This window comes from Alligator sinensis, unplaced genomic scaffold, assembly GCF_000455745.1.
Source record: "Alligator sinensis unplaced genomic scaffold, ASM45574v1 scaffold240_1, whole genome shotgun sequence".
Classification (NCBI taxonomy): domain Eukaryota; kingdom Metazoa; phylum Chordata; order Crocodylia; family Alligatoridae; genus Alligator; species Alligator sinensis.
The window spans coordinates 999,730-1,011,231 of NW_005841902.1; the positions used below are offsets into that span (position 1 = coordinate 999,730).

At 39.8% G+C, this 11,502-nt stretch overlaps 1 protein-coding gene across 1 annotated transcript in view; it reads left to right on the forward strand.

The window, feature by feature from the left end:
• The window catches only part of LOC112549372 (protein FAM240B-like), a 3,317-nt gene extending 1,345 nt beyond the window's left edge, over positions 1 to 1,972 (forward strand). The window contains exon 2 of the mRNA XM_025197640.1: positions 1,826 to 1,972. Within this exon, the coding sequence (XP_025053425.1) occupies positions 1,826 to 1,925 (100 nt within the window). The 3' untranslated portion in view covers positions 1,926 to 1,972. The remainder of the gene's footprint in view (positions 1 to 1,825) is intronic.
• The last annotated feature ends 9,530 nt before the right edge of the window (positions 1,973 to 11,502 follow it).

An 11,502-nucleotide genomic window follows, 5' to 3' on the forward strand; every position in this document is an offset into this window, starting at 1 on the left:
CTGACTGATACAGCTTATTACTAAGGATCTACTTAAATTGCGGTTTTGCGATTTTTGTGAAAACCGCAAAACATGGCAATCTCTGTGATCACTGTGAAAAAATGACATTAGCCATGATTTCCCATGGAATCAACCAAAAAAAATGCTTACCAGAATACAAAGAAAGCATGGCAATCGCTGCCGCCATATAGCATGTGATTTGTAAGAGCTACTGAGAGGCTGAGCTAGTAATGTAGACTAAGTGAAGGCACCAATCGAGAAAGGAAAAGTGTTTGGGTGCCATTCAGTGGCAAGGGATGTAGCCACCAGGGCCCCTGCACCACTCAGTGGTGAGGCTGCTGCAAAATGCCCACGAAATTAGCTCTGCATGCCGTGAACGGGCAGTGAAAAACCACTTATTACCTCTCTTGGCACAAAGAAAAGGCAATTAGTGTTAGCAGATTTAGGTAAACTTTAGAGTCTGTTAGGGCACTTTTATGCATGCTTCAAGGCTGGGGGGGGGCACTAATTAGAGCAGCCCCAAGAGCTGATCTAATTAAAGCCCCACACTGCCTCGTGTATCAGAATCCCCTAACTTCAAAGTAGCAGCAGGGACATTTGAACTAAAGCTTAAACAAGCTTTGGTTTAAGTGTCCCTGCTGCCATTTTGAAGTGCGGGGATGCTGATACACAAGACTTGGAGGCTGGCTGGAGCGTGGTAAGTACCACACTCCAGCAGACTCAATTAATTGAGTGTGCTCCGATGCACTGTAATCGGCACATCATATTACCGTAATCACTACATTGGAGTAGCCTAAGCCTCACAGCATGTGTACAGGCACCCCTAGTGTGTGAAAATTACAAACTGTCTTATTCTCACTAAGATAATTCTTCACACTAGTTCTTCCTACAAATTAAAGACACATTTTTCCCACGAAAAAGCATACCTTGTGGTTTTTTTTCATCCCTTCACTTAGTTTCTCCAGGCCTCTGTTCTCCATTAGTAACATTTTCTCACTTTTGTCTATTTTAGGGGAGGAAGATCTCATTATGAGTCAGTGCAGTGTCTAGTACAGTGGGGCTTGATCCTGTTCTGCTCTGATGTAATAAAAACTAATTGCCATCTCACTCCTAAATATCTGGTATATTTGTAAAAGCAGCTTCAGTATGCATAGTCTGTCTAGTGCTTCACTACCAAGTACTGTTGGAGACTTTATCATCTCTGCACAATGTGTACTCATTTTTAATGAGTTCCTAAAAAAGTATAGACAGGATTGTTTGGGTGAATCTGATATATTTTATTAGACAAACTTAATTAGTTGGGAAAAAAATTGTTTAGCAAGCTGTCGGGTTTAAAAACCCTTCGTCAGGCTGAGGACGCCTCTGCAGTTGGTGTGTGCTCTTCCTGGATGCAATGAATAGTAAAGAAAAAAAATGTCCAACTATTTAAGTTGGTATAATAAAAAATATCAGATTCACCCAAAGAACCTTGTCTGCCTATGTCCTTAGACCAACACAGCTACAACCTATACCCCTAAAAAAAGTATGATATTGTCCATCAGGTGGCAGCAGTGAATCTGGAGAAATAAAGGATGACCTAAAAAGACCTTTTGTCAAACAGGGGGCATGAGAGATTAAAAACTAGTAAAGAATATAAGCCTCAATGCTCACATTAGGTTTAAAATTTGACTTAAATGGTATTCCCAGGAATATCAAACTATATTCCTGATTTTGATAGTTCTACTTTAATCATTACTGCTGGTGGAACTGTACCCATGGTAGAGAACTGCTAAGCAGAGAAATCTGGTATCTGTCATGAAAAACTGAAACCTTTTTGTTCATACAGATCTTTATATCATGTTCCTAGACTCAGAAATGAATGGATGGAAAGGCTGGAAAAAAAGCTAAAGATGCTGAGGACCCAAACTGAAGATTCAGCTAGCTGAAGATCTCAGACCTCTTCTGCATTTGAAAAATAAAGAAAACTGTTTTGCAGGAGAAAAATAAGAGTGTGATACAAATGCTCAGTGTATTTTTATTTACAAATTTAAATTAGATTAGGCTGTTCATAAGTGATGAGATTTATTATCTAGCACAACCTTTCATTTAGTGAAGCGTGAAAGTGTAACACTAGTGGTTCTTTGGTCCAGAAATACCAAGAAAAGGAGTTTATCAACATGCTAACTAAACGTTTTTTAAAATGAGTCCTCCTCCACTTTCTCTACATACTATGATACAGCAGTTTACTGTTGTGATTTCCTTTTGAGATTGCTTAATAAATGTTTGGATTTTGATTCTGTGAATGACAGTGCAACACCAAAAATATACACACACAAAAAATATACTGAAAGGTGTGTTCATAGTGCAATCATATTTTTAAAGTGTTCTTATTTGGCTAACCTGCATTAACTAAGTAGTTTAGTAAAGGGCAGACAGCTTGGATTTTCATCCCAGTTAATGGTTGGAGTTCAGTCCCAGGCTTTCCAGTTGGTTTCAATTTAGTCTGCTTACCCAAGTTAAGACGTGGGGTTGGCTTGTTATGTCCTATTTTAACCTGAGGTAACTAACCATATTTAGACTGAAGTAATGTACCACGAAATGGATTGTTTTAAACACACTAAAAATCTTTTTCCCTCAGTTGTTCAGCTTTCAGTCTCTTGTAATGCCCTCATTTCACTAGTTCTCCACTCATCCTTGTTCTTTCAGTGTAGACAAGGTTTTAATTGACAATGGAGAAAAGTAAGCAAAAAAAAAGGATTGTGTGTTTTAAATAGTTTAGGCTTTCTGCCTATTCATTATAAAGCAAAAAATTAAACCCCAACATAGCTTTGACATGTCCTGAGGTCAAAAATTAAATCTGATGTCTGTTCTTCCAATGGGACTCATGTGCATGCAAATGATAGCCTAATGAAGAGCTTGAACATTTGTTAATGCATTCAAAACAACCTTGGGACACAAGCTGTTAAATCAAGTTATCAAAAGGTATTTACCAAACTTTCAGAAAGAGCTTGCCTGCTAGCTGAAAATGACTAAAAGCTGTTATGGTCAATTTCTTCAATATATTTGTTTTCTTATGCCATTTTCGAAGGAATATAAACTAAAATGGAAATAGACATGCTTATGCTTGAATAAGAGTGCCCAACAAAGGAGTTGTAGCTGTATACTGTATACACTGTATACTGTAGACTCTCCCTATGCCTGAAGAAGGGTATTTGTGCCTGAAAGCTTGTAAAGAACAGTTTTGCCAATTATTTAGTTTATCTAATAAAAATACCACATTTACCCAAAGAACTTTGTCATAGCTGTATACTAGCATTATTATAATGGTAAATTTCCCTGTGTAGACATCCAAATTCCAATAAACTTCAGTAGGATCCAGGCTCCTTTGAAAAATCCTAATCTCCCCTGGCTTATTTTTCATTCAGTGCCCACTGAAACCAGGAACCAAATTCTGTTCTCAGGATTGCACCAGATTTTACATGTGTTTAACTGAGATCAGAACTTAGACCAGCAATGGGCAATTATTTCAGGCAGAGGGCCGCGTACTGAGTTTTGGCAAGCCATCAAGGGCTGCATGACAGGCAGCCAGGGACAGATAAATATTAATTTTCTTAAATTTTTAGCAGCCCCGCAGGCTGGATAGAATGACCTGGCGGGCCGCATCTGGCCCACAGGTCGCATTTTGCCCATCCCTGATGTATACCCAATAGTAGCATTTTGTGCCACCTATTGAACGAGTGAAAGAACTGAATAACCCCTTGTGGGCCACATGCAGCCCTCTAGCCACCAGCCCTTGTTTGTACTATGTATCCTTTTCCCCCTCCAATAAAATTAGCAAAGGAAAGCAGAATTGTTAGTTTCCACCTTGGTCAAGGAAAATAAGAGGTAAGGGGTGGCAGCTCAACACCGCAACAGCTGATATTACAAGCACCTTATATCACAGAACTTTACTTAAATGTCAGAGAATAATGTGTTGTGGGATGTCTTTACCAAAAGTGGAAAAAAAAGGTTGAGGGTAAAAGGATATTTAGTGATGAATGTACCACCTCCAGCCTAGTTCTGGATTTCACTCAGTTTCCATTTAGCTTTGCAATTTCACCTTTCGTGTCTAGATGAATTATTTAGGCTCAGGTTCTACCAAGGTAGATTTAGGACTTTGGGTCAAGAAATCTTTATTCATCCAGGTGCTAGCAAACCATTTTGATTACAAACTCAATCACATTTCTAGGAGTAATCTGTCCAGTAGCTTTATAAATTACTAGTAACAGAGCAGTATATTAAACAGAGCAATACATACAATTTAATACCAATCAGCAAAAAACTAAAATGTGACAAAAATTGAAATTCAGGTCTAAATGTCAAGAAACAAACTTAGTAAGTAGCAAGAGCAGAAGATGACTGTGATAGGTTGAATACATAGGAATATAAGCCTGTAATTCACTTTGGAGGCAATTCTAGAAATCAAAAGGAAGCAATAGGTAAATCACACTCTTTTACAAGGTACAGATTTGAGAACAAGATGAAACAATGAAAAAGGTTCCATACCTGCAGACCACAGGAGTAGCATTAGTTGATAAAACAATGTAGGCTCTATCGTCTCATATTGCCAAACAGGATGCCCCAAAGATCACTTTGGATTATTTTTCAATCACTCCTAGTCATGGTAGAGATTTCAGCAGACTGCAATATGCAATTATTAAGGTAAAATCTAATCATTTAAAAACAATTTCTCAAAGAAACGCTTCATTCCACTTGACTTTTTTCAGGCCACATTTTTACATTGTTCCTGAGTGTAAAAATGGGATACTTATAGCAATCCACTTCTAATTGTTTTTGTAATTCCAGTGTGTAAGGTACTTGCCTAACATTTCTACTTTAATTTTATTCTTCTGCCTCTCTCAGATACAGCAGAACTAGAAGATGCCTTTTTCATCTCACATACATGATGCAGAACTACTCTTTAAAAGCTTATATATTAAACCAAATAAGAAATAGCAAAGTTTTATTACCATCTAAAACAAATACTAAATAAACCTGAATCTAAATCCCTTCAGACTCTATTTATGAGAAGTACATTCTGTGTTACCATGAGAATGACAGATTCTCCATTTTATCTGTGTAAATGGGCCTTCTACTGTACGGATAAGGGCTGACACCTGTGAACAATGATTCTGTCAGTAATTTAACAGACTGCAACCTCGTAGCAGTTTATCCGGAAGTGTGCTCAAGGAAATGTTTAGATACAGTTCTTTAAGATTGTTCCTAACCGGTGTTCTTCTACAAAACAGAAAATGCCTTTACGTTTGCTTATTTGTAGGAAATAAAACAAAATAAATACAGGTGTTATGGCAGTGCGTTGAACTTGTGTGACTTCCTGGAAGTAGAGCAAAGTCATTTCTTGCTAACACCAGTAGCACCAGTGTTGGCTGACAGTTTAGATGACTGGGTGAACTTTCATACACCTGACACAGCAGTTTCTGTACTGAAGGGTATGTCCTGCTACTGTAGCATGGCTTCTGAATCTCCCACTACTCGAATGTCTTGAGAGTGATATCCAGTGGCCACATATGCTGTACCCAGAGTGATTCTCTTGTGTCTGTCCAGCCATTGTGTTTGCTTGAGGTTTTGTTCATTTAAGAGTGCCAGTGCTTAATAGAAGAAAGCAAGCCAGACTGACTTCTACCCCAGTTTAGATACATGATACAGTTATCAACAGTGATGGTAATTCCTCACAAGATATCAAATCTAGGATTCTTACTTTATATTCTCTGTAATGTTAAAATATTGACGATATTTATATTACAATAACACATGGAGGCCTCAGCTGTGACCAGGATCACATTGTGGTAGGCAGTGTACAGAAACATCCTGTTCATAAGAGTGCTTAACCCATGCTGTTTACAATTTACTGGTAAATCTGGATAAAAGAGTGAGAGGCAAGACACAGGAAGAGAAGGGAGATGTTTTGCCCAGGCTCATGTGTCAGTGGCACAGCTGTGGTACCCAGTCTAGGTACCAAGTCCCTATCCAGTGACCTAACATTTTGACCGAACTGCAGTACCATGTAGCCACTTCTCTAACCAGAGATAATATCCTTGGGCATTTCACTGCCTTATATAATCCAGAGAAAACATGAAATGTGATATGTGAAAACTCAAACTATTCTGACCCCAACCTAAGAAATACATCACATTGCAAATAGCCTATTGGTACAATGAAATTATTTTTCCCTTTTAGTATTCCACACTTTGCACCTTCCAAACTGGTGTTGTTTCTCAGAAGCTAAGTTACAAAAAGCAAATATCTTTGAACCAAAGAGATAGGGACATTGTATTTGAGAAATTCAGGACCTAATTGGAATACAGTAGGGGGTGGGTTGGGGAGAAAAGAAAAAGTAGGGGGGAAATGAAGATTATTTCAATTGTGACAGCTAAATAAATCTGGAGAAGCAAGATTATGATTTTTAGAAGGGTGTTTGAAGACTGTGGAAGGAGAGATTACCAGAAAACGAAAGGACTTGGATTTGGTTCATTTGAAGTGCTAATATTCAGGACAGATTGTATTATTTTGAACTAGTCTATTCATCCCAGTGTATAACACCTCTAGTCACCGAGGGGCATTCTTGTCTTAGTCAACCTGTTGTGCATGCTTAAGGGATCCTCACACTGACATTGGTCAATGAAACTTTAATTTAAATACAGAGTGTAGGATTAACCAACCTTGGGACCAAATCTCAACTTTAACATACATTAACAACCCTCAACTACATGTTGAAGCTCACTGAGCAATTAGATATGAAACTGTATACCATAACTTCAGCACCCTTTCTTTTCAGTCATTTGGTAAGCTTCACCTAGCTTATTTGGCATAGAACACTCCTGTTTCAATCAAACTGGCTCTTATCCTGTAAAATGACTTGTTAGGACAGTCAAAATGATTCTTCAGGGCTAATGACATCTTCATCTGGGTCTTGAAATAGCGCATTCAAGTCAATACTGCACCTGACCAAAGTAGGATCTGTTCTGCGTTAAACAAACTAGGTACAGCTTTCAGCAGTGAGAAGAACCTCAACAGAGTATAGACTATGGGTACCAAGCATATGGCCCACAGGCTGGATTCAGCCAGCAGAGCCCCATCATCTGGCCTCCAGTGATGCCCCTGGGTCTGATCAGACCCACATGGAGCATGGCATGCACCAGTGGTGCAGGGCCAGTCCACAGGCCAGATTGGGCCAACAGAGCCCCTCCTTCCCTGTCCTTTCCCCCTCCTCCTCGTGCAGTGTGGATCCTCAAGTGGGTGAGGCAGCCCCTGTATACAGTGTGGCTGCTCAAGCTGCACTGCACTACAAGCATTGCTTGTCCAGCCACCCCAGGATCTGTGCTGCACACAGCGCCAGTCTGCCACCAGATCAGGTATGCTCGGGGAGGGAAGGGGAAAGGGGTCCATTGGCCCAATCCAGCTCATGAACTAACCCCACTCCATTCATTCAGCCTGTAAGACCAGATGACTTCAACATACCTGGTAGAGACTAACCAAAAAAAAAGGAAAGGGTGCTTAAATAAGAATGTAGAAAAACTGCAACTGAGTTGAATGTGCTCATAAGCCCAGTGTTTTCTAAAGGTATGCCTCCAAAGGAATGTCTCTGTTGTACATTGCCAAATGTTATCCATGTACTGCACATTTATTTTTCTAATTATCTGCTCTCTGCAATGCCTGGCAGCCAGTTTGAAAGGCAGAGGTTAGTGTAGGCTGCTAGAGAGACGGCTCGCAGTGTGCTCTCACATATACATCTTACTTTTCTTCTCTATTTGCTGTTCTATTAATATAAAGAGAATGTCATTATGATACAATTTACTTTCTGCTTGTAAGTAAGCATAATAATCCTGTCTTCACCCCAGATATCTGCAGTCCAGTCCAGCTTCTGTTTATATGCCAAGGAAGCAAAAAGCCTCAGCATTGCTCTCAAAGCCATTCCTGCCTAATTATTTGCTTATCTGTGAAAACACTGCACGTGGCTTTGGCTACAGTTGCCTTAAGAATGTCTACACCTTCCTGAGAGGCCTGCATTTATCCCCATTGCCTCCCTCCTTCCAAGTAGTTTTTTGCTTCATTTCATCATTCTTCTGTCCCAAAGGGCTGAGTGCAGTAACCTTGGTTCACCCTGTGAGCTGAGTGCATTGCTTCTGTAACCTTATGGGCCCTTCATTACTTTGGAAATAAAAGGAACAAGTCTACAGAGACATGTAATAATGACCTGTCAAAATTCACTTTAGAAAATAAAGCTATTTTTGAATTGGGGAGCATTTTCAGGAACTGACTTCAACATTTTAAGACTTAATGCAGCATCTCCAAAATGCAAATAGTAATATCAAATGTTTAAAGAAAAAAAAAATCTCCCTATCCTGACATGAGACCTTAATATCAAATTCCATCACAGTTATCAAGCCCTTTGAAAACAGAGGAATACTGACACAGCCTTATCCACAGACAGGAAAGAGCAGTGCTGTTGTAATTACTGAATGCAACATATAATCTGTATGGTGCTCTAAGTCAAAAGGAAAATGAGGGGCTTTGCATAATGCTGAAAATCAATCAGGGCTTTGATGTTCCTCTAATCCTACACTATCTAATAGTTCATTTCATGTCCAAGTGATGTGAATGAAAATTATCATGTCACTTACGATTATTGTAATTAGAAAGGATGGATCAGAAACCAACAGGAGAAAAAAGTATGCTCTATTTGACTTAATTTACTTAAATTAAATGCTATTTTTCAGAACATCTAAGCAGTACTTCATGCCTAGGTGATGATTTTAAGGAAAGAAGTGGGAGTTATCAGATAGTATATTCATAAAGAAAAGCAAAAAGAAATCAGTTCATATAATCTTTGCACTGTCTGAAGATTATTAATTGACAGTGTTACACTGAAGGCCTATTAATGTACAACTGAAAGCCAAACCAAAGGCCAAATACTGGGGCATCTTATACGTCCACAGTATTCAGCTTCACAAGTGATGATCATCTATATAGGAAGGTAGTTGCAGTGGAGGCTCTGCACTACAATCCTGATCCCCACTAAGCCAATAGACTCAGCTTTCACTCCCAAGGAGTCAGGGCAGGCCACAAGCCTGCAACATGTATGACCAATAAATCCATGCAACACTTAGAAATTTAAAATAATAAAAAGAAACCCTGGCATCCAAATGCATCATTAATAACACAATAAAATCCGAGCAGCACTAAAGAAATTACATTTACAGGAGATCATCCATCCAGAAATCTACCAAAACTGCATTCCATCCTTTCATTGTTATAGGAAACTACTGATGTATGGATGAAAAAGTGCAAGGAGTAGCAGGCAGCATCTGCATTAGAGCCTATGGCACTGCAGCACGGCCAGCCTGGCTGCTTGCAACTGAATATTCGGTCTTTCAGCCCTGTTATTTTTTTTGCAAGCTGCAAGAGCTTTCTTCAGTCCCCAAGATTTCATTTTGTGGAACTTGGCAATATTACAGAGAGCCATGGTACATGCTTTTTCCTTAACTTGACTCCATTCAGGTTTACAACCCAAGTCTTGGTTCACATGAACCCAAAGGGACAGATTGCTTAGCCCAGTCAATCTGGGTTCCTATTCAGACTACAAGCAGATGTGGCCGTAAACCACCTTTCTGTTACTTCCATCCCAGGATCAGAAGGGACCCTGTATATACTAAGCTTATGCCCAGCTGTTCATAGCCTAAAGAAGCAATTCTGGCATTAGGAATTAACCTATGACAGAAATGTTTCCTCTTTGCCACATCTCCTATACCGCCTCCTCTAGAAAAGTGACTGGGATAGATGGTACGGGAGGCAGTACAGTACCATTCTGGTATAAAAGGAATTTCCTGCTCAAGGGGTGAGTCTACAAGTCACCCACAGTGCAGGGCCACAACCTCCTGGCCCAGCTCCAGGCACAGCACTGACCTCAGGTTCCAGCACCTGCAATATCTGCTATGTAGGCAGCTAGAGGTCTTGAGTCCTGTTTTTCCCTTTCCACCCCCTGCCTTACAGTCCAGGCAAGCTCAACCTCCTTCAGCCACAGAACACACTCTGGTCGCACCCTGTGACCTCAGGTTGCACTCAGTGCAATTTCAAATTCAGGGTGCCCCTGATCACACACTTTCAGTGGCCTCTGTCTCCCCTACAGCCACAAATGTGACAAACATTACTTTGAATAGGATGCTGCCCACATATGTGAAGTGGCAAAGGCAACTGGGGTAGTCTTTGAAGTTTTGTACAGCTGCTGCTGATACAGCAACATGGCTAATAGAAAGGAAGCATCAAAATAATGAAACTGAGCAGTTATTTCTGCAGAGCATACATCTAGAACAGCTCCACAAGATGAACAGCTATCTCTATGCTTGGTCAACTAGGATTGATTGGTGGGACAGGATAGTGATGCAGAACTGAGAGGATGAGTAACGGCAGCAGAGCTCCTGAATGACAAAGGCCACTTGCCCAGAAATGTGTGTAGAACACCTAATATGGAAGCTCCTCTTCCATGCAGAGACTCTGGAGGTTATGGACTTGATGCCATCACCCTCCAGAAGCTTGCCACTAGTCAGGAGCTAATTAGGTTGGTGCTGATAGATCAACTGCCAGGGCCACTGTTGTGAAGGCTTATGGTACAACAATGGGGAAGATTTTGTACTGCAACATGAAGCTTGGCAAACTCAAGTTATTAATTGGGATGAACAGATGAGGTATATGAACTGTATGTGGACTATTTATGCTACACAAAAGCCTATTCTTTGTCCCCTTAGCCAAGACCAAAGACTTTATCCTTTGTAGAGGGTATTTCTGTATGGTGCTGCAAAGGCTGGAGGCATCTTAGAACCTTTACTGATGTTAATGTGAGATGGCCTAAAACAGTTCATAAGAACAGGAATAGAAACAGTTTGCTGGAATGAGTAAGAGAGATTGTGATCCCAAATCACTACTGAATATTAATACAGTTATGATTCTGCATGTCATTCTAGGAGACTCAGTTTACCCTCTGCTTCACAGAGTTTTTTGCTCAACATTTAGAGAAGAAAAAAACAGTTTAATTTTACCTTACCTAGCTGTATAATATCAGTGGAGTGTGTTTTTGGAAGCAGGAAGGGTAGTTAAATTGTTCTTTATCAAATTATTGGATTTTTCTTATCATTGTGCACCTGTTATATTTTACACACCTGAAAAAAGCAGGAGCAAGATCCTGGGAGATGCATGGGATTAAGAGGTAGAGATACTTTCTATACTTTTTGAATATCAAACTGTGAGAAGACAGCTGTAAAATTTCTAAGTAATCAAGGGGACAAGGTCAGGACTGGATTGTACTCTTACTGTGAAACCAAGGTGTAGCTCTGGATACTGACTGTGCAGAAGGAATGTATAAGGACATTTATATTTGTCTGATCTGATTTTATTAGGAATTGATAGTGGAGCAGATGATTTATGCAATTTATGAGTTGCCCTATACCATAATAATTTTTTCAGCTGAGT